A 24,927-nucleotide genomic window follows, 5' to 3' on the forward strand; every position below is an offset into this window, starting at 1 on the left:
CTGTTGTGAACAGTGCGTGCAGCGCTGCCTATAACACGTTTGATGGTGGAACTCTCGTTTCTTCTTTCTATACAAGTAGTGCAGTCACTCACCCGTCACACCGACTTCCTGTTTTCTGGTGAATTTTTGCAGTTCGTCGTCAGTGGATTTCCCCTCCTCATGTCTATTTTTTAGTTCAAAGAATCTAGGGGCCTCATTTATGAGGCTGTGCATCACTTTTACGCCGCCGGTACGTCACTTTTTGTGACGCACCAGTGGCGTAAAAAATGCGCCTTGTTGCGCCATATTTACAAAGTGACGCATCTAGGTAGATGCGTCACTTTGTAAACCCCTGCGCCACATTATACCTGCACCAGGTATAATGTATGCAAGGGGGCGTTTTGACGCAAGAAAGGGTCATGGAAGTGACGCAGTGAAATCTATAAGATTTCACTGCGCCATTTCTTGGCCGCTAATGCGTCAAAATCTTACGCCTGCTTCATGGCAGGCGTAAGACTGATGCAGGCACTAACAACATGGGACTTGCCCATGTGAAAGTACACATTGCTGGAGATGCGTCACTTTTGTGACGCACTCCAGCAATGCATCACTTTTGTGCCTACAGATACGTCAGAAATACTGACCTATTTGTAACACCTTGCAACATGATGCGTCATATTATAACGCAGCGATGCGTCATTTCTCATAAATGAGGCCCCCAGTCTTTAAGCAGGGCAATCATTTACTAGTGAATACATGGTCTTTGTGTCGTGTTTCACAGTGTCATGAGCCTCGCCTTAACAGTAGTTTTCACACTGTCCTTCAGTTTGTGACAGACTCTATGTCTGTTCTTATAAATTGTGTCTTGTGTTGGTCCCTTGGGTAGTGGACTCACTGGTGAATTGGGCTTGAAGTGCAAACTGATCGTCAAGGTAAGCTTTATAAAAGCAATACATTTCAAGGTCCTAAGGTTTAAACACCAAGAGGCATATGTACAAGCCCAAATCACCACCAAAAAGTCACTATTAGCGACTTTGTGGTGGCGATAGGGGCTGGGCCTTATTTACAAGGCAGCGTTAAGCCACAAATGTGGCATAACTCAGCCTTGTAAATAAGGCCCCTTTTCACACTATGTTAGTGTGAAAGGGGTGGGCAGTGGGTGTTTCGGTGGGCGTTCCATCGCAACACCCATTCAGTTTGATGCTGCCTCTATCTACAAGGGTGGCAGACATAGGAGGCAGTACCAGCATTAAGACTAGGTAAATCCTGGTCTTAAGTCGGTGAAACGAGGAGATATGCATTGTTTCTCCTCGGTTTTGCATTTTTCATGTGTGCTGCCTTGTGCAGCACACATGGAAAAAGCAAATAGCCGTGATTTGTTTATGTACAGAAAGGTGTCCTTCCTGTACATAAAAAAATCTTTTTTTTTAAATGCCATTTTGTCACTTTCATGTGTGCTGCATGAAGCAGCACACATGAAAGTGACAGAATGATATTTGAGGATTGTTAGTGTGCAAGAAGGGGCACTTTCCTACACATAAACAATTCTCCCCTGCACGCAGATACCCTTGCACTATGGTGCAAGGGTGTCTGTGTTGGCGCTAAGTTGCTAAACTTAGTACAATCGAAAGGAAAATGCAAAGCTGCACCACTTTTTTGTAAATATGGTGTAGCCTTACGTTTTTGAAGGGGCTGAGAGAGGCATTAGGCCAGGAAGACTAATGCCTCCCTCCGCCACTACATTGTACATATGGCCCCAAGAGCCTTGTTTATGGCATTGTGATGCAGGGCAGCACAGCAAGGTACCTTGCTGCACTGCGCTACGCCAAACAGAAAGGGCATGAAGGCACCGAATTTAGGAAATACAGTGCAGTCCTGTCCTTTCTGCCTGCATTGGCGCTGTTGTGGCAGCCTAGTGCTGACGTAGACACCCTTGCGACATGGTGTAAGGATGACTCCATTGCAGGTTGTATTGTTTTTGTGCAGGAAGGGGCACCTTCCCACTCAAAAACAATCCTATGTGGCGTTTTCCTCTTTCCATGTGTGCTGCATAAGAGGAAAAACTAACAGAAATTAACATATTTTGCCTTGTTACGCCTCACCTTGCGAGGCGTACGGATTTGACACTTCCCCAGGTTTTACATCACTTTGTAAATCTGGGGCAGCCTCAAATTCCATGGGTGTTGTGTGGGAAAACCCACTGCAACACCCATGGAATGCCTCCCAGGCGCAGAGTAAGGCGACGCAGCAATTTTCACTGCATCACCTAAAGATAATGAGGCCACTAAAAGCCATACAGGGAGGCTTTGCATGGCTTCGTAAATCTTTGAGAGTCCTGTGTCACGCATGTACCACTTTACCTGGTGCAAAAGTGCGCTTCCTAGAATGTGTCCAGGTGTACTACCGGGAAAAGCAGATGACGCACCAGTGACTCCTATTCTCCATGTGGGCTACTCTACATAACGGAGCAGTGAGCACGGGGTGGGGGCGGGTGGAGCCTTTTGTGCATATGCAGGGAAACATATTTCCCTGTGGAGAACGCAGTGCCTCCTACCCCAGCTAATCTGTGGGGTAATCCATTCCCCTTCCTACCCTGGAAAGGGAGGTGGGAGCCCTCTTCCAGGTCGATGAAAGGTTATATTTTAGTTTGTGAATGCCCAGAAATATACACGTTTTGGGGTGTTCACAAATACTCAAGGCTAATCTTGTCTTCTCAAACATTGCACGTGGATTATTGCTGCAGATTTCTGTGCAGTAAGTGTTTAGAAATTTGCATTAGTAAATCTATTTACACCTACCATGAAGCCTGTGGTGAATACATGGAAGGTACGAATGAATGTAATGATGGCCTGAATATAACTATACGGCAAATAAATATAGGAAAACTATCAATTTGATTAAGATTTTCAAAGTGCAAGAATTTATGAGAATTCTGTTATCCATCTAAAGTTAATGCCATTTTCAGTGTTAAGAATTCTTCACACATCCCATTCAGAGACGGCCAATTGGAGGAGAGAATACCAGGTCCAGAGATTCCGATTCCAAATGGTATTTCTAAACCAATCGCAGGGCATTCTAATTTGTGGGGTGCAGAATGGGGATTAACATATTGGATCTGGAAGTACCTGGTGCTGTTCTGCATTCTTTTTCTAATTTCGTGGCAGGGAACCTCACGTGAATACCACCCTACCTGACTTGAAATTAAGAATAAAATAGCATATGTATATATATATATATATATATATATATATATATATATATATATATATATATATATATATATATATATATATATATATATATATATATATATCCGAACCACATCCTTTGTAACGCCGGGACACCGGGACAGCGGTGCATTAAGGGGCAAAGGTTCCCCTTCAAAAAATACAGGTCCACAAAACGTAGCAACGCTACGTAAAATGCACTCCCCTCGGAATACCAGGAAAAAGTTCTCAGCAAAATGTGCTTTTCCCAAAATTCATATTTATTTAAAGTGCAGCATCGTGATAAGTCATGGAAACACAACCCAACGCGTTTCGGCGAAAAAAATCGCCTTGGTCACGGGTAGTTACAGGTAGTTACAGATCCAATGAGCAAACATTTAAATAAAGTTTCAAAGTGATGAGTGCAACATAAACAAAGGACTCATTGCTTGTTTGTAGCGGCCATCTTTGAGTGGAGTGTACATACATTAGTCTCATAGTTCAAAGAAACCAGAATACGTTTGACAGTATATCTCACTTGGGATTCCACTTAGAGCATGTAACGCAGAAATTACATGTACTAGCAAGATGGCGCTTACGCGTCAGTCCTCTCTCCATGTTTATTAAACACGTGTTGCTTGTCATTTTGAAATAAAATGGCGCCAGATCGCGCATTGCGGTGTAAACATTGAGAAAGGAAGCGTTGCTTCCGAAACGCGTCTGTGCGAGTAAAGAATTGCTACGAACAAGAATCCCCGTGTGTGCTGTCTTCATTTCCACCCGGGACCGGGAGGGACGAGCTTTCACATTTTCAGCGCGAAGCCCCGACGCGCTCAGACTAGCACCCGTTGCAAGAGTGCCACGTAATTTGGAGCAGTGAGCCTGGATATATATATATATATATATAGGTCCTCCAAAGTGATCCACACGACTCCGAGCGCTCTGTTGTGGGTGCTCTGCATGGGGGCCGGATCCTGGCCCGACATTAAATTTTCACACAAAGAATACGGCACAACAATGTCCCAAGTTGTTTTACGAGGGTTTATTGCTCGGTCTGAGCTGGAGCAATAAACCCTCGTAAAACAACTTGGAACCTTGTTGTGCCGCATTCTTTGTGTGAAAAAATAAAAATAAAATATATATATATATATATATATATATATATATATATATATATATATATATATATATATATATATATGAAAGGAAAACTCGTCAAGAAATCTCCAGCACTGCCACGATAGTTTCCAGGCTGGAAAAGACGAAGAGAGGAACCCAGAAATGGTGCCAAACATAGTGCGTTTTATTCTTGCTCAATTTTGCTCAGCATGCCCGCCATTACGCGCTTCGACAGTATCCACTGTCTTGATCACATGATGTGATCGCAAAGCCACAAGGGAAATATATACAACATTAATGACACAAAAGGTGGACTAAATGTAACCACCCACATATGTAAACAAGTTTTCAAAAGTTACGGAAACAAACAGGGGACTATACAAATAATTCACAGTCTTCCTGGTCATGGATATAACCCACAGTGGGTATGTGAATAATATAGTATCATGATATATGTACAAATGTGCAACATTGAGCAAATAAGTATATACATATATAAATAAATTAATAGATATATAAATATAAATATATAAGACATTAAAACACAATGTTGATTTCATTATTCCAAGGACCACGTTTCCTAATTTCTGAAAAAACATGTATATAATTCATCCCAAGTGGGAATCTCTATTAAAGTGTCTAGTGCAACATGTAAACAATAAACTTTGTAAACATGGACAAATCTACTTGTTATTCCCATTATGTGGCATAGAGCAGACATTATAGCAAAGTGCAAACTAAATTTATAAAGTGCTAAGTGCAAGTGAATAATTTTTCTAAAGTTGTGAAAGGAGGAGCCCTTCCCTATAGAATAAAATACCTGACTGATGTTACTAAACAGCTACATAGCCTAACACAAGATGGTATAAGCAGAAACCCAATAGAAATACAGATAGTGGCTACCATTTAGTATGAGATGTATCTGTTGTTATATATATATATATATATATATATATATATATATATATATATATATATATATATATTCACTTAAAAACCCATAGGTTTCAGGCCTTATATAGTTAGGAATTAGCATTTAAAAAACAATTGAAATTGCTCCTATATAGTTAGTTGTACTAACTATATTTCGCGCACCCGCAATCCACTGCTGATGATGTCACATATTACATCATTCATGACATGGTCAGTGACATCACTGATGACATCACTAATGACATCTCAAATGCCATCACTGATGACATCTCATTTGACATCACTGATGACATCATCCAGTGACTGTGTGTTTCTGTAAAGTTTAAATATGTTTTACATTTTGAAGAATGAGTGGATGTATAAGTGTCTGGATGAAGGATTTAGTAGGTGCGTGACTGACTGTATGAGTGAGTGATTAAATGTGTCTTACTAAATGCATGGGTTAGTGACTAAACTGTCTGAATGTGTGCATCAGTATGTCTGTTGTTGTGTAAGCTGCTGCATGTGTTGATCAGTAGCTATATGAGTGGCTATATGGGTTATAGATTGGTTGCCAAAGTATTTGAATGGGAGACTGAGTGTGTGTGTGGGTCGCTGGGAGATGTGTGACTCTGTGCATAGATGTGTGAGCAGTTGATTCACTAGGTGTATGAGTTCAAGAGTGCATGTGGAAACAGCTATATGGGCGGTTGACTGTGTGCATGGGTGTGTTGGTGAGTGAATGGATATCTCAGTTTTACATGTGCAAGTAAGTACATATGTAAAACACAGTGGAAGTGAGAGTTGGCATATATAAATGACTATCCATGAGAGCCAGTGAATGTACGAGTGTCTATATGGATCATTGTGTACTTGTATCAGTGATTGTATAAGAGAGTAAGTATGTTTTAGTATATGTTTGAATAAGTAAGGTGTTGTGTGTATAACTGTATAGTTGAGGAAATGGAAGTGTGATTGCTTCTTTGCATGACTGACTAGGTGTGTGAGTAACTCCATGGATGAGTGGCAGTGTGTGAGTGTCTGTATAGGTGTATGAGTGCATATGATAGTGTTGTATTGATGAGTGACTTTATGTATGAGTGATTCTATGGGTGAAGGAGTGAATGTGTGTGTAGACCTTGGAATCAGTGAGTGCGTATGTAGTAACTGGTATTGGTGTGTCAATGGTTTCAAGGATGGTAGTCTGTATTTAACACTGAGTGTATCAAAGGTTATATTCGAGTGTGAGGAGGTGCATCGTATTATCACATGAATGATATCATCAGTGTTGTGATCAGTGATGTCAAAAGAGATGTCATCAGTGATGTAATCAGTGATGTAATTTGAGATGTCATCAGTGATGTCACTGACCATGTCATGAATGATGTAATATGAGATATCATCAGCAGTGGATTGCGGGTGCGCGAAATATATTTAGTACAACTAACAATATAGGATCAATTTCAATGGTTTTTTAAATGCTAATTCCTAACTATATAAGGCCTGAAACCTATGGTTTTTAAGTGAATTTGCAAGGTTTTTTCAAATGCTAATTCCTAACTATATAAGGCCTGAAACCTATGGTTTTTTAAGTGAATTTGCAAGGTTTTTTAAATGCTAATTCCTAACTATATAAGTCCTGAAACCTATGGTTATTTAAGTGAATTTGCAAGGTTTTTAAATGCTAATTCCTAACTATATAAGGCTTGAAACCTATGTTTTTTTCAGTGAATTTGCAATGTTTTTTAAATGCTAATTCCTAACTATATCAGGCGTGAAACCTATATTTTTATTTTCAATAAATTTCAAAGGTTTTGTAAATGCTAATTCTATTAGCGGATAACTTTTATATATGTTATTATCCTTCTGGGACCACCTGAGCAGTCATCTTGTTTCTCAGGAGAAGTGAGGCACAAGAGAGCACAAAACAAGTGTGGAAAATGCATAAAGGGGGCAAGGTTGAGACCCCCTGACCCCCTAGCCCTTCTCAGGGGGTCCCAGAAGGACCACCAAGTGATTTCTTTTTTTTTGCCCTTGGGGGTCCTTTTGGGACCCTCTGAGAAGGGCTAGAGGGTTGGGGGGTCTCTACCCTGTCCCCTTTTCGTGTTTTCCACTCTTGTTTTGGGCTCCCTTGTGCCTCAGTTCTCCTGAAAAACAATATGGTGGCCAACACTTCCTGGTTTGGACAGTTTGGAATGTTGATAGTCGACTGCCAGCCAATCAGAAACTCACTCCCGCATGTAAGGGTACGCGCACATACACGTACGGTACGCGTACCGTACTCGTACGGTGCGCGTACGGTGAGGGCATATAGATATATAATTTTATCAAATTCAATTTTCTCAACAACTACTGGAGGGATTTTCACCAAATATAGAAAAGGCACTACTGCATACCTGTCCCTACCATTTTGCCAAGTTTGGTGTAATTCCGTCCTGCCGTTCGGGCTGTAGCCGTGTCTAAAGGTCCCATAGAAAATGCCATTTGAAAATTTTCAAATTCAATTTTCTCAAGAACTACTGGAGGGATGTTCACCAAACTTAGCCAAGGCACATCTGCATACAAGGCCCTACCATTTTGCCAAGTTTGGTGTAATTTCATTCAGCCGTTCGGGCTGTAGCCGTGTCTAAAGGTCCCTATGGAAATTAACATGGGGAAAACACGTTTTGGGACCCCCCTTTCGGCCCCCGCTTGATGAATCCCCCCAAAACTTTTAGGGAAGGATCGGAGCGGAGCTGGGCAAAATTCTGGAAAATTACACACAGATTCCTCAATCGGCGCCAAAGTTATTCCCATTAGAATGTTGAGCGCATATAGATATATAATTTGCTCAAATTCATTTTCTCAACAACTACTGGAGGGATTTTCACCAAATATAGAAAAGGCACTACTGCATACCTGTCCCTACCATTTTGCCAAGTTTGTGTAATTCCGTTCAGCCGTTCTGGCAGTAGCCGTGTCTAAAGGTCCCATAGAAAATGCCATTTGAAAAATTTCAAATTCAATTTTCTCAAGAACTACTGTAGGGATTTACACCAAATATACAGAAGGCACTGCTGCATACCAGTCCCTACCATTTTGCCAAATCTGGTATAATTCCATTCAGCCATTCGAGCTGTAGCCTTGTCAGAATGTCCCTATGGAAATTAACATGGGGAAAACACGTTTTGGAACCCCAAAAAGCAGGGAACAACTATCTTTCCTGGACACAGAAGTACATATAAAAAACAACCAAGCAGAGACAACATTGCATAGAAAGGTAACGGCCACAAATGCCACCCTTGAAGCCACGAGCTTTCATCAACCTGCTCTGATCTCGAGTATACCCTACGGAGAATTTCTTCGAAATAAACGCATCTGTAGTGAAAACACAGAATGGGAAAAACACAGTGCAAGAACAATGAAAAGATTCCAAAAAAGAAAGTATGGAAAAAATCTAACTAAAAAATGTTGGGAGAGAGCAAATGAAAAATTGAGGACAGACTGTCTGAAGCCACAAACAAAAGAGAAAACAACGGAGGAACCAATTAGACTAATATTGGATTACAACAAAGAGTCTAGACAAGTAATCCAAATCCTAAAAAAGAATTGGAGAATTCTAAAACTTGATCCGACTATAAGTCAAAAAATGGGAGATCATCCAGTAGTGGCATACAGAAGAGCAAAAAACTTAAAAGATCAACTGATACATAGCCACTTTGTCAGCAAGAAGAAAAAACAACATGGTTAAAAACCATTGGATTTACCAAATGCTATAACTGCAAAGTCTGCGAGATAGCCAAACCCACCAAACAAGTAACTATGGCAAACCAAAAGATCTGGAAAATAAGAGAATTGATCACCTGCAAAAGTCAGTACACTGTCTATATGATTGAATGTCCTTGTCAGCTACGTTACATTGGAAGTACAATCTGTGAGCTGAAAAAGCGAATTTTGGAACATGTAAGGGCCACTGTAAACAAGGACAGAGGAAATGCAGTGGCCAAACACATGGAGACACACCATGACGGGAATTGGTGGCTGCTAAAATTCCTGGGATTGGAAACGATGTCGCTGTCGGACAGAGGTGGACATCGTGAAAAACTACTACGCCAAAAGGAGTCACGTCACATTTTGAACTTTCGAACGATGACCCCTTTCGGACTGAATCAGTTGGAAGAACTTTACGTACATATATGAAAAAACTAAGACTACTTCTCGAGATAATCTCCACTATTTTTCTCGTCCTACAAGCCCACGTAACAGGTCAATTTAAAAGTAATTTGAACAATGAATCTGGGACCCTTTAAAAATAAACATAGACACCCATAAGCAACCAGAAAATTACATAATCCCTCAGTAATGTCAGCCCACTGGAGGGCTTAAAATGTTTAAAGTAATAAGACTCATGAGCAATGACCCTGCATTCGAAAGACTATTCAGTTTTTTTTAAATATGTTAAAAATCGTTTGTTGGTAAAAAATACACAACTAAATATACGTTGATAAGCATATAATTGTGGAATAACGGAGAGCAGCAGGGCATGAGGGAACCAAAATGTAAGGAATGGGGTTGAAATTTTGTTATATTTTGTATTTATTTAAAACACAAACTACATATCCCAGAATCCAACTGTGAAAGAAAACAGATTGGTGTTATCACGTGACCAAGGTGGGCGGGAACTCCCATTTTAAAACACAACCAGCAAACAGTGTTTGAAACAACCGTGATCAAGTTAGTGGGGAGCTAACGAAACGCGTTGGTTTTTTGTGCTGTGAATAATGCTGCAATGGATTCAAGAATAAATTAAGCTGTCTCACACAAATTTCGAGTGGCTGGAGTGGCGGCTTCATTTGTTTTCCGGGGGATCTTGTGTTCTTTGGGAGACTCAGTTGTTATATTAAGCGGTTTGGTTCCACCGCATGAAGCCACGCACCTGCAAGAAGCGTCTAACACGGACGGAGACCTGAACCAACATTTGTTGCATATATATATATATATATATATATTTATTTATTTATTATATATATATATATATATATATATATATATATATATATATATATATATATATATACATTATTTTTTAAGAAAAAGACGAACTAACTAATTTCGACCTCTAGTGTCATCCCTCAAACGTTTTTACCATTTTTAAGTAATAAAAGAGTATCAAATTGATGCCAGATGGTAAGCTAAAATTATGTCTCCCAGTTTATTTTGCCTGATCTCTACAGATAAATATAGACAGACATACATGTCTTTTCCTGTCTGTATTTATCTTTAAATACGGAAAAATATGTTAATTATTCTTCAGGGTGATATTCTTTACAGTCAATCGAGGATGAGGTAACAGATACCTGTGCAGATTAGCAGGTAATGGAGTTAAAAAAAGAAAATTATATGTATTTCCCAATGAAGCTTAAATTACTGAAGAGGTACAGCTTTTTAACATGTAGATGTTTTCAGATGATGGTATTGTACTGTACATGAATAAAGCTTGCTGGATATTCAAGGCTGTGTTTACACTTATTGGTTAAATAAATGTGGAAATATATCAATTGCAGCTTACTTTTTACACTAAATAGAAAATAAATATAGTAACATATATTTAAAATGAAAACAAAATAAATATGGATAGATGCACAATTGTCAACAAAATTAATACCATAATGCCATAACTAAAAACATTAAATTGCTGGTAGGAGGGAAATTTGCCGGCCGAATTACCTCAATTCTTTAACTAAGAATTTGTTTTTGTGTCTTTTCCACCAGATTTAGCTCTGGCTCCAGATGTGGCTAGGATCACAGGATTTTTGTCAATTTCCACACCGTGATTAAAACACAAGACCCGGAGAATTTCACATTTCTAAGATTCACTCATTCATAGATATTACATACATTTTTTGCTGTGTTTGCTGTTGCAAAAAGAAATTATTTTGGCAAGCATTTTAATTTATGCAGTGGTGTAACGAAATTTGAGGGGGTTCTCCTGCAAAGTACATGGAGGGGGTCCCCCAAGCAGGGCTGGACAGGCTGTGGCGGGCACTGGGCGTTTCGCCGGAGGAGTGGGGGCCAGTTTTGTACCTGTGGGGGGGGGCGGTTATATTACTAGGGGCCGTTTTTTTTAGCTGTGCTACAATATCAGCCAACCTTAACAAAAGCGGGAGCCGTGCTTCTCACTAGAACCTGCCATTCCCGAGGCCGGTCGAGCAGCAATCTGCTAGGGCTGGTTGCTGTTCCCAGTCTGGCCACACCCCCACGCTTCAGAGCCAGTCAGAAGCTTTCCGTCCAGGGGCCCGCTGCCCGTGCAGAGTGGGTCCCCTGGTGTTCGGGGGCTTGCTACACCACTGACCTTAGGGCTTGTTCACGTCCCAATCTTTCCAACTTACTTCAGCATTGTCCACCACCTGCCACTGCCACCGCTCACTCTGTAGTACTGAGGCCACTGCCACCGCTCACTCTATAGTACTGAGGCCACTGCCACCGCTCACTCTGAGGTGCTGAGGACCCTGCTGCCACAGCTCACTCTATAGCACTGAAGCTTGAATTCTTTCAGATGTTTTAATAAAAGAGGAAGTAGTTCCATTCGGTCTCAGCAGCAGGCAAATAACTTACCTCTGAGGTTACAACAGCAGCTGTAGTTTGCATGAGGCCCACCAGAAGTAGGTCAAGCGTGTCTTCTACTGTAAGTGTAAGAAATCCGGAGAATCTGAGAATATGTGTGCGCTTTCTGTGTCCCCTGCAGGTGCCAGAGTGTGACCTTCAAGGTCCTAAAGCTGGTAGTTACTTGCATTTGTTAGAGGAGTTTCAGCTCAGATAAAGCCAAAGATGCTTCACGGGTGAGGGAGCAGAAATACCTGTTTAGGGTTAAGTGACTGATGCCGGTACAAAAGAGAGCACCTTAAATGGGTAAGTGCTCTCAGGCATTGAGTACCTGCACCTCTTTAATTTGGAATAGATAGTTCCACCACTTCTCACTGATGTTGCCACACTCTTAAAGGCACAGTACCCAGAGCTCTCAGAAGTAAATAGGTACTCTGGCACAGTGAGCACCTGCATTTCTGAATTACCTTTTAAGATCTGACTACGGTCGTATGGAAGGATTTAAAGTTTGGCGCCCATCCAGTGCAATGGAGGCGTGTAAGAGGAGATGAGCTTCCAAATTGTTGGTTCCTTGCCTAAGATTTGTGAAATGTTCAACGAAAGGCTCTCTCGCCTGCATAGCTGTGACCGTTCCATGAGTGAAATGTCAATAACTGCAGGTCAAAAAGGGCTCATGTCATGGACTTGCCATCATGAATGTTGATAGTGGACATGTACCTCTAACCCTGGGGAAGATGTACAGTACACACACTAACAGTGTGTCTGAGGTGCTGAGAATCTTCACTTCTTCCACCATGATGGTCTTAAACGAAAGCGACACTGCGTGACATGGTGGCGGCGGGCCATCCAAAACTGGTCGACAGGTCTGAAACTCACCTACCCAACGGTAGAGCAGCAGAAACTCCATCATCAGGAACACCACACTCCACACTGCTGAAAAAGAGGCAGCGATAGTGAGATTAAAGCAAGCAAGATGTGTGCCTTTTTGGATCTATGTCCCTTTTCTGATATTCACTAAATCAGGCCCTGTGTCCTGTGCCCTGTGACTAAAAGCTTGGGTATTATATCCTGTCTTCTTATCTGAAATCAAGTCAGTTCAGTCTCTAAATGTCATCTTCTACAAGTCAGGGCTCTCATCTCTCATCTGCTGGGACCAGATGATCATGGGGTGCACTGGATTGAGCGATATCTCACGGAAACAACATTTACCACATGCAGACTGGCAACATGCATCCCATGGATACATTTCCCCCAATTACAAACTGAGATAGTGAGCTCTTCTTCAGAATAGTGTTTTACTAACTCTGCGGTCTGCTTGGAGTGCGGATTTTGACAACAGGCCCCCAAAAGCAAAGACCTATGCCTTTCCATGGCGGCAATGGTGCCATGGAAAGGCTGATCTCCGCCAGCATCCTAATACAGATGGCGGTGTTTTGCAGACACCGCCACCATATAAAACACGTGGGCACCTTAGTTTTTATAGGGGTTAGTTAAGTACTTCTCAATATTAATTGGTTTGGGGTCTTTTAGTTTAAATTGATTGGTTGCGATATGTTTTTTAATTTGGTAGCAGTTACTTTTTAATTAGGTAATTATATGTGTTGTTTGTTAGTTGTTTTTAATATATTTTGTGTTGTCGATATTTAAAAATATTAGTTAATAGTTTAATTTTATAACTCAAATAATTGTTGTATATGATCTGTATATGTGCATATGAGTATATATGTTGTTTTTGTGAATGTATTTATTTATTTGCGCTTTTATAATAGTTTTATATTTATTTTCAATATATTAATTTTATATATGTTGGTATTATTACATATTATTTGTTTTAATATATTAATTTATTATATAGTTGCAAGGAGTGTTTATTTAATGTTGAATAGTTTACTGATATTTTTTGTATAAGGTATAAATATATTTGTAAGTCGATATTAGTGTTATCGATATTTTTGTTGTTTCTTTTAATATAACATTTTCGATGTTTTTCTTTTTGATATGTTTGTAGTCTATATTTTTGTTCACAATATTTATTAAGGCATCAATTAAATTTCAATATTTGTGTAAAAACTCATTTATGTATAGGATGGCGATATTTTTGTATACAATATGTTCACCTCGATATTTTTTTTGTTGTAATTTAACAGTAATACAGATATAGTGGTGAAACACCCAGGGAGGACCCATGAGCAACAAGACCAGAACAACAAAAATCCAGCATAAAAGTATTAAGAGAAATTACTTTCTATGAACTATGTCTGCGGGATTTCTTGCAATTTATTTATTTATTTATTAATGAAATTTCTAAAGCGCAAACAAAGGCCCATAGGCGTTTCGGCGCTGAGATATCTGTTGTATTTAACCTGAGAAGTCGGAGCGGTGTCTAATGATTAAAAAGCCAGGTCTTAAGTTGCTTACGAAAGGTCCAGAGAGAAGGACTGGCTTTAATCGAGTGGGGCAGAGTGTTCCACAACCTTGGAGCTGACACCAGGAATCTTCTGTCACCCCATGAAACCGTTTTGGTGCGAGGAACCACAAGATCAATTACGGTTGAGGAACGTAGTGCTCTGGACGGACAGTAGGGACCTATTGTTGTGACAAAATTCACCAAGTCAAACTGCTGCAGTGATGAGAAGCATTCAAAAACAAAGAGATGCGTCCTTCCTGAGACCTTCGTGGATGCGATGCGGCCGTTCCGCTGTACGCGGGTGATGCATCAAGGAAAACTTGCCGCACAGGGGCGATGCGTGGAAATCCGGGATGCATCAGCGAAAGAGTCGGTGGCGCCGCGCGGCACTGTGTCAATTTATTCAGCGGCAACAGGCACTGGGTTGGTTTCAGCAGTGGCACTGCAGTGTCGGGAGATTCTTCTATCACCATGGTGTTGCGTCGGAAAAACTGTTGCAGGAAGAGCAATGCGTTGGTTTCTTTTTATTGCATTGCTTTCCATCTCCCAGCAGCAGAAACAACCTCCAGAGGACACAAACAGTCACAGGTTCTCTTGGAAGATCAGACCTTTGAGCAAGGAAGTTTAAAGGAGCAGGGGGTGAAGTCTTTGTTTCCTAGGACTTCAAACCAGGAGACAAGCTCTATTCAAGCCCTTGGAGACATTCCTCAAGCAGGTGACACAGTACACAGCAAAGTTCAACTCCTTTCCTTGGCAGAAACAGCAACTGCAAGCCAACCCCAGACACACAGCAAGGGCAGTACTTCTCCTCAGTTTCTCTAGCTCTTCTCTTAGCAAAGGTTCCTCTTGATTCCAGAAGTAGTCTAAAGTTCAAGGGTTTTAGGTCTAATACTTATATCCCAAAATATTTTGTTTCTCTTTGTGAAAGGGTCTCTGAGCCCAGTTCAAAACAGTTCTGTCCTCTCTGGTTCAGCTGCCCAGCAGGAGGTGGAGACAGCATTGTGTAAGGCAGACAAGCCCTATTTAGGTGCAAGGGAAATTTCATCCCACCACTCTAAATGCAGACTAGGCATATGCAGGTGCTAGTGAGAACTCCTCCCCAACTCTGAATGCAGCCCGGTCTATACAGCCGAGCCCTGACTTATTCAGGAAATGCAGGACACACATCAACCCCATCCTCTCCCCCGGTAGCTGTCTGAGCGAATGCACCTCCCAAGTCCCCGTCACTCCAAAACCAGACAGCTAATAAAAAAATAGGCAGAGGCACAGAAAATGGCTAAACAAACAAATGCTTACTTTCTTAACACCTTAGCTGCTTTGGAACGTCCAGCTCCAGTGCTGAATGTTCCATTGCGCAGGTGCAGTTGGAACGCCCAACGGCCGACGGCAGCACTCCCGAGGTTGTGGTGCTGTCGGCCGCTGGACAGGGGCACCGCTTAAGGGGTTAAAGTGACATTTTCAAACACACAGTTTAAAAAACATCTTTAGTAAAATATGTGTTATTAAATTCTGGGCTCAGATAGGCTAAACTTTATTTTTCTATCTTACCCCAATGGGAAGATATGCTTGTAAAATTTTACAAAGCATTCACCATTCTGTTCTATGGGGCAAGATAGCCTTTCAATGGTGAAAAACGAAATTGGCAGTATTTCACTATCTGATTCATGACATGTTACACATGTCCTACCTTTCATAAAACACTGCATCCTGTCCAGAAGGGTATCTTGGGCCTACCTTTAGGGTGACTAACATGAAAGAAAAGGAAAGGTTAAGGCCTGGCAAGTGGGTGCACTTGCCAAGTCAACATGGCAGTTAACAACTGCGCACAGACACTGCAGTGGTATGTCTGAATTACCTTTTCAGAGCTACTCATGTGGGTGGCACAATCAGTGCTGCACGCTCACTAAAAGTATTTGATTTAGTAGCCCTGGCACACTTAGTGTACTTTACTAGGGACTGGCCAGTAAGTCATATATGCCAATCATGGATAACCAATCATCTTCACAATTTACACAGAGCGGCCTATGCACTTTAGCACTGATTAGTAGTGGTAAAGTGCCCAGAGTCCCAAAACCAACAACAAGAGGTCAGGAAAAAATAAGAGGAAGAAGCAAAAGGTTTCTGGATAACCCTGCAAAAAGCGCCAAGTCCAACTGTGGATATTTACTAGGTGATGTGCACCTGTAACATTAATGACATATATGTGTCTGTCTATTATAAGGTCCTTCCATGCTCACACTATCATATTTCCATCAGGTGACAGTGCATATGTGTTGATTTCTAACCCCATACCTAGCCCCTGCAGAACATAATTGGAGGCAATATAACATTGCCTGTCGATGTACCAGAGCTATGATTGAAAGGGTCTTCATCATGCTCAAATCAAGATTCCAGTGCCTTCACGAAAGTGGAGGTACAATCCAGTATGCTACGGAGGTAGCTGGCAAAATAGTTGCAACCTGTGCCATATTGCACAACATAGCAGCCATGCTTGGGCTACATCTCAATATGGATAGCACTGATTCAGAGGTTGAAGAGCCAGAGGCCCCTCTGTAACAGCACGGAGACAGTAGCATAGCAGTGCAGGGATCACATAGCAAAACATTACTGTGCAATGTAACTTATGAGTAGCACTGCGCTCACTTAAATGATGTACACATAGCCAAAAAAATAAAAGTGGAGGAGGCCCCCTTATCTGTCGATTCTGGGACAGGGGAGAATAGATGAAAAAACAGGGAAGTCCCACTGGTAACCCCTATAGGTTAATATTATGTAGTAGGTGCCCAAAGTCTTATTTTTTACTAATACCAATCACACAGTATTATTACCAAACCTTATCTGCAGCTTCATTAGATTACATATCGGCCAACATTGTAATGCAAAAATGTCAGATGTATTTTAATAGCTACTAAGCTCATACACTACTTATATTTTGTCAAACTTAAAGAGGACAGGAAATTTAGTTTTAGAAAAATATAACATTTGTATGTTTATTTCAGAGTCGCATGTAAATCACAATAATCACAGTTGATAAAAACAATTTATACAGTAACATATTTAAAAACATTCAAAATCATTGGTATACACAATAGACAAACAATTTGTACATTATTAAAAAGTTCGCAAGAACAGGGGTCGACGCGGCGTTTCGGTTTTGGAGAAACAATTAAAACCTTCTTCAGGACCAAGTTCTTAGTCGTCAGAAACTGTCATCCAGATAAATCATGGAAGACTAGCTGCCCGAATCTACTTTCTGGGCCTCAGCAATGCTGCATATTACCATGTATAGGAATATGTCTTTACATGATTGTGATACCTTATAATTTCATGAAATGGATTCGCGCTCTGGTGGTAGGAGCCACCGATATGGGATTTCTGTAGAGCCAGAATTTGGATTGCTGGATCCTCAAATTAACACGGCCTTTTCAATTGGCTTGTGTTAAAGGTTGCTTCCTTGTATTAACAGGATACTCGTGAATTCGCGATTCGGCCTCCCTGCTCCTACTACGGCGATGCTTCCGGAATCTGCAGTCATCTGATCAAATTCTGGCTCTACAGAAATCCCATATCGGTGGCTCCTACTACCAGAGCGCGAATCCATTTCATGAAATTATAAGGTATCACAATCATGTAAAGACTTATTCCCATACATGGTAATATGCAGCATTGCTGAGACCCAGAAAGTAGATTCGGGCAGCTAGTCTTCCATGATTTATCTGGATGACAGTTTCTGACGACTAAGAACTTGGTCCTGAAGAAGGTTTTAATTGTTTCTCCAAAACCGAAACGCCGCGTCGACCCCTGTTCTTGCGAACTTTTTAATAATGTACAAATTGTTTGTCTATTGTGTATACCAATGATTTTGAATGTTTTTAAATATGTTACTGTATAAATTGTTTTTATCAACTGTGATTATTGTGATTTACATGCGACTCTGAAATAAACATACAAATGTTATATTTTTCTAAAACTAAATTTCCTGTCCTCTTTAAGTTTGACAAAATATAAGTAGTGTATGAGCTTAGTAGCTATTAAAATACATCTGACATTTTTGCATTACAATGTTGGCCGATATGTAATCTAATGAAGCTGCAGATAAGGTTTGGTAATAATACTGTGTGATTGGTATTAGTAAAAAATAAGACTTTGGGCACCTACTACATAATATTAACCTATAGGGGTTACCAGTGGGACTTCCCTGTTTTTTCACATAGCCAAAAATACACACTAAAAAAACCTTTAATTTTAGGCTAGTCTCCGGTCATTCAAATAATGAGGTATATGAGTATATGTTACAAATAAAAGTGACAAGAATTGGTCAATGTATTATTAGCATTACAGGCTGGATAAAATCCTGCACATTCTTGTAGATTAAAATTACATGTGTTTAAATCACGTGTAATGTATAATCTAATTGAGATAAATAAAATGTATAACGGAATAATAAGTTAAAAAAAGAGAATTACAGTAAAGAAATAATCAAATGATTTCGGCATTAGGTGTACATGTTTGAAGTTAGTAGTAATGTGCATGTGGCCACCTTGTGAGCTATATGTATCCCTTTAAGAAGTAATACAGGTCTAGTGGGATCCTGCATCACATTTCAATTGTTCATTCCCCCCTTTGCCCCAGACCTTAAATAGTCTGTTCACGGGGTACCTTTTTAGGTCTTGCATAGCGTTGCAGTGCAACGCACTGTTCGCTCTGCGAGGCATGCAGTATACAGTATAGAGGGGGAAGCTCCTCCTACTTTCCATCCATGTTTTTTATAGGCTTAAATGGGAAATACTGCATAGAGATTTGTTTTCGTTTTTTTGTCCCTCCTCCTCTTGGCCATGCCGTCATTTATCTTCTTCCATTGCTATCGGCCCCTTTACTTTACAAACTCTTTTGTTCCTCTACACCCCCATTTCCCTCACGCAGTCAGTAACTTCTCTGCTCATCCTTCCCACCCCCACTTCCGATCATGCCTTCTTGGACGCCTGCAGGTTTGTTTATAATGCAATAGTCTCTCGTAATACGAGTCCTATTGCACTTATAAATGGTTGTTTTCTCCTGGGATTGGCTGGCTGAGTCTCGCACTTTATTTTGCCTGACCTGTCCAGACTGCTGTGCTACCCATGCGTCGTCTAGCAGCCGCTACACATCAACAGTGGGATTTTCCCAAATCATGGTGGGAGGCAGTGACAGTACAAACAGCGCACCCTAGTAGCCAGTACCGCAGATCACAAAACAACGGTAAGATAAATACAGTGTGCAAAAAACGATACGGGCTGTTTTGAACATATGCTCTCAAATTTGCTGGACCCTTTTCTCTGCCGAGGGACGTACATTTAATTATGCATTAAAAACCATGGGGCATATTTACATGTTCTAGCGCATCTCTGCAAATCAGCAGGGATGCGCCAGAACAGATGCGTCTTGCAATACCTCCTTCCGCCACCACAGATCCGCCGCATTTACAATGCAGCGCACGATGGTGCAAGGAAGGGAAGATGTGTGACGCATCTTGTGGCGTATGGGCGGCGCATTGCTGGAGTCGCGTTGCAAGCGCGACACAACTCCTGGAATGCACAGGGGCCACCCATACTCAACGTGGTGCGTCACTCCTTACGCCTGCTTCAAGCAGGCGTAAGGATATTACGCAGCAGCGTCGTAAAACTGACTCAGTGAAATCTTGTAGATTTCACTGCGTCAGTTTTACGGGGCTTTCCTGCGACGGAACGCCCACCCTGCGACAGAACGCCCACATGAAACCTGAAGCAGGTTTCATGTGGCGCATGGCTTTACAACGTGACGCATCTGCCTAGATGCGTCACGTTGTAAATAAGTCACAATGTGGCGCATTGTTTACGCAGCCGCTGCGTCACAAAAGTGACGCAGCAGCGGCATAAAAGTGTCGCAAGGGGCTTGTAAATCTGCCCCCATTTTTTTCCGCGAGCCAATTTTGAATGCACTGTGATTGAACAGCACAGTTGCTCACACGTACACGGCTACCAACTTCCCCGAGTTCACCAATGTAGCGCTGATCATCTCAGTAGGGGGGTTTTCCTACCCTGCAGTCACGGTATGATGCTGTCCTGGTTCATTTCAGGCTCAGCTGCAGGCCTGCCACGCTTACCATGTACACAACCAAGCAATGGGTTCCAGTGCGTTCATCGAGGTAGAGTTTTATCTCATTGTGTCCCAGGCTTGTGTTCAAAAACTATACTACAAAGAAGTGTATCAGGTTGTGTCATGCACCAAATTCTACTGTAGCGGGAATTCTGTTCTCCTACAGAACTGTGCATAGAGACCTGGAACCTCGGTGAATTAGGATGGCCCAAAACCCACCTCAGTACCCAAAATCCCCTTACCGAGCTAGCTACAGTGTCTCATTGGTCATAACAAACTCCCAATGCTTAGACAGAACATGAACTAAGATTACCTCAGGTATCGTGGAACACATGAACACTCTTTTGTTATATAATCATTACAAACCAGAACATGGAGTAAAAGAGGACACGTGCATGTTTGAAATATTTATTTACTAGTGCAAGGTTCTGAAACGCAGTATCTTGTACAATACTAGCAAACATATTATTAGCAACAAAGTTATCAGCATAGTTATTAGTCCATAAAAGGCGAATGGTGACAGCATACAAAGATGCTGTAATGAATAGGAATTAACAACACCTAATTCACACCCTCCCTATTTAGCATAGTATTTTATATCTATGAAGGTCTCATTTGGGTTTTAGCAGAGAGGCTCATACCTCAAAATCTCAGTGGGAGAGGATCACATCATCTTCTACCAGCTCTCTGCATGCGAAGCACCATCAAGTGTGTCTCGTGTGTATGCAGCACAACAATATGAAACCCGCCTAGAGCCAGATTTTGGCAGCAGCATGTGTGTTATGTCTATGGACGTGCTAAGATCATTTCTCACAACAACATCGTGTTTAGTTATCCTTTCAGCCTTCAGCACTCACTGTGCAGACAGTGTACCGAGCAAAACAGATATCATGTTAATGTTAATGTTATTTGGCATTTGTTAAGCGCTCGTACGCCCGGAGGCTTCATGGCGCTGTAGTAAGGAACAGGCGTGGCCATCGGTAGGTGGAGATAAGGCAGCTTAGTGATGCGCCTGAGAGAAGAGCCAGGTCTTCAGAGAATGTCTGAAGCTGAGGATGTTATCACTAAGTTTCAGATGAAGAGGGAAAGAGTTCCAGAGGGCAGCGGCAAGATGGTCGAAGCAGCTGCCTCCGAGACGCTTTTTCTTGTACGAAGGGATAGTCAGAAGGGCTTTATGAGCAGACCGGAGGTTGCGGGGGGGGGGCTGTATTTTTTAAATAGGTCTCTAATGAAAATGGGACCAATGTCGTGTAGAGATTTGAAAAGGATAGACCCAGCTTTGAAGGCCACGCGTTGCTCAACCGGGAGCCAATGCAGCTGTTTCAAGCCAGGTCTGACTGATTGCCTTCTAGGAATGTTCAAGAGGAGTCTGGCTGCCTGGTTTTGAACCAGTTGGAGGCGTTTAAGCTCTCCAGTTTGGAGCCCAAGGTATAGACTGTTGGAAAAGTCCAATCTGGACAAAACCAGGGAAATAACGATCTGAGTGAGGGCAGCTTGGGAGAAGAAGCGGGCGATTTTTTTTATTTTCTTCAGCTGAAAAAAACTGGAGGAAACAACAGCTCCAACTTGTTTTTTCAGAGAGAGGTCCTCACTAATGAAAATGCCAAGGCTCTTGACCGAGGATGATTTGGATGGGGGGGCACCCATGCAGGAGGGCCAGAAACTGGGGTTCCAGCTGAGGGTGCTCTGTCCCGGCAAGACCAGTTCGGTCTTGCCTGGGTTAAGTTTCAGGTGATTGCAGCTCATCCAACTCAAAATGTGGGACATGGTGTTTTGGAATTCTACCACAGAGTCCTTGGTGTTCAAAGGAAAGATGAGCTGCAAATCATCGGCGTAATTGAAAATGGTGACCTTAGCGTGCCTGAGGGAATACAAAAGAGGGCGTAGATACAAATTAAAAAGCAGGGGAGACAACGAAGAGCCTTGAGGTACTCCACAGATGGTAGATATGGTGGGAGCCATGAAGGAGCCTAGTCTGACCGATTGAGTTCGGTCAGTGATAAATGAACGGATCCAGCTCAGTGCAGGGCCCCTGAGGCCTGCCTGTTCGACACAGTCGACCAAGATGGTATAGTCGACCGTGTCGAAATCAGCAGAGAGGTCTAAAAGCACCAGAGCCTGATGGATCCCTTCATCCGCATTCCGCCTCAGGGTATTCTGCACCAAGAGGATGACCGCCTCCGTAGAATGGCAAGGGCGGAAACCGGCCTGATTAGGTGCAAGATATTCCGAGTTTTCGAGGAATGTGGAGATGCTGTCGCATACATGAGACTCCAGAAGTTTGGCGCAGTATGGCAGCAAAGATATAGGCCTGTAATTGAGTGGGTCTAATGGATTGGCTCCTGCCTTTTTTATGAGGGGAATAAGGAGGGCTTTTTTAAAGTTGTTTGGAACTTTACCCTGAGCAAGTGAACCATTCAGCATGGGAAGTAGACCCCCAGGGATGCTGGTACCCACTTCTTTCAGGATGTAAGGGGGGCAGATGTCATCAGGGGAGCCGGATTTGATCTTAGAGAGAAGTTTAGATAAGTTAGCGTTTTCAATGGGGGGGTAGGAGTCCAGGGTAACAGGGTTATAAAAGGTGTCTGCAAATAAAAGGGGAGGCTGAGTGGTGGGAATGTTTTGTTTAATGGTGCAGATTTTGTCAAAGAAAAGGGAGTTTAATGAATTACAAAGTTCCTGAGTGGGAACTGTCGGGAGGGAGGTTCTGTCACTGGTACTAAGATCTTCCACAATGTTGAACAGTTCTTTAGATTGATTCTGAGCTTTAAGAATTTTTTCCGAGAAATAGTCGGTTTTGTGTTTTAAAATAAGCTTTTGATAATTTTTGCGAGCCTTGCAGTAGTTAGCCCTATCTTGTTCTGAGTAGGCTGTGCGCCACTTTCGCTCCAGTTGACGGACTTCAAGTTTGTGAGTTTTCAGAAGAGGTGTAAACCACCTGTGGGCGTCATTGGGGTGGGAGCGAGGAAAGTAGGTACAGGGGGCGTGAGCGTCCGCAGCCTGGAGTAGCCACCCTGAGAAAGCTTCTTCCATTTTTTCGATGTCCTGATCAAACGGGGTAAGGGAGGAAGTTAGTGAACCAATAAAAGCGGGGACATCAACATTCTTCCACCTTCTGGTTTTTCCTCCTGGCATGGGCAGGGGATTTTTACTTCTCCCGGTGGTCAAAGTAAAGTTGATCAGATAATGATCCGACCAAACACAGGGCATGATGGACTTAATAGCCAAGGGAATGTTTTGGGACCAAATTTGATCTAGGCTATGCCCTTTTTCATGAGTAGGAAGGTGAATATGTTGGGAAAGATTCATATCGAGGAGGGTTTCTTTCAGCGTAGCTGCCTGAGAGTCAGACTCGGCAGAGTCCAGCCACAGATTGAAATCTCCTAGCAACACAATTTTGTTATGGGCAATTATCAGAGGAGCAATTTGTTCAGCTAGGGATGCCGAAAAAGAGGGCATTTTTTGAGGGGGGCGATATATAAGGATGAGAAGTAATGATCCAGTATTAGTATCCTTTTTAAAGATCAAGTTGTCTGTTCCTGATAAGTCGAGGGATGGTAAAGAGGAGACTTTGTGGGTGCTGCGAATGATCGCAGCAACCCCCCCACCTCTTTTGCCGGCAGGTCTGTCGACATGTAGAATATAGTAGTTTGAGGGAACTGCCGCTAGGATATCGGGTAGGGAGTTCTCAGTAAGCCAAGTCTCAGAGAGAAACAAAAAATCAGGTTGTTCAGCCTGGAGCAAGAGGAAAATATCCAAATGGTGTTTAACCATGGATCTAGTGTTAAGATATAGGCATTTGAGAATGGCCTCAGAGTCATCGGGAGTAGAATGAGGTGCATAGGACCTAGGCTTAAGTGCCTTGCCGAGAGAGAATTCGGGTTTCAGAATGCCGTGAGTGGCGGCACGCTTTAGAACAAAAGCGGGTGGGGCGGGTCCGGCGCTGTCAGTGGGCCTAAGTGACAACAGTGAGGAAATGGAATATGTGTAAAAATGACCAGGGGTTATGGCCCCAGGCCCCGGTCTGCGGCGGATGGGCGCAGACGGGCTTGCCTTAGGCGTGCCTTCAGCGCGCAAACGGCGCTACCGCTGCGCTCGTCTGCTGCGCTGGGGAGGTCGGCACATTTGTAATGGATGTTATGGGCGTGGCCTCGTAGTGGGCGTGGCTATGCCTTTGGCGCGCTGGCGGTGAGGGCGTTTTCCCTGAATGTGGGGGGTCTGACTTAGCGCGTAGCAGCAGCGCTTTCAGACAGGTGAGCAAGAGCGTTTTGTTTTTAAAAGTACAGCGCAATAACACATTATTTCTCAAGTAAATCACAAAGCTCTTCTGGGTTGAAAGCTAAATCAACAATTATGTGTTGTGTGCAAATGAGGCAGAAAGGTAAAATGGCGTTTAAACATTGTAATACGCTCATGCAAACTTAACACAGTATATAGAAAAGAAGTAGCTATATGACACTACAAGGTGATTGATGCTTGATGTGGCCCCTGTATAAGCTTGTATTCGACAAAAATAAAATTGACTTCACTTCACAAATTTGACAGTGGGCGTCCACGGATCACTTATTCCTCCTCTCACTTCAATGCATCTCTGCCCTAGCCCATAAT

At 42.1% G+C, this 24,927-nt stretch overlaps 1 protein-coding gene across 1 annotated transcript in view; it reads right to left on the reverse strand.

The window, feature by feature from the left end:
* LOC147701197 (B-cell receptor CD22-like) overlaps window positions 1-11,729 on the reverse strand; it is a 339,266-nt gene extending 327,537 nt beyond the window's left edge. Inside the window, exon 1 of the mRNA XM_086929941.1 lies at window positions 11,585-11,729. Within this exon, the coding sequence (XP_086786067.1) occupies window positions 11,585-11,592 (8 nt within the window). The 5' untranslated portion in view covers window positions 11,593-11,729. The remainder of the gene's footprint in view (window positions 1-11,584) is intronic.
* Between the last annotated feature and the right edge of the window lie 13,198 nt (window positions 11,730-24,927).

Source organism: Lissotriton vulgaris, chromosome 7, assembly GCF_964263255.1.
Source record: "Lissotriton vulgaris chromosome 7, aLisVul1.2, whole genome shotgun sequence".
Taxonomy (NCBI): Eukaryota; Metazoa; Chordata; class Amphibia; order Caudata; family Salamandridae; genus Lissotriton; species Lissotriton vulgaris.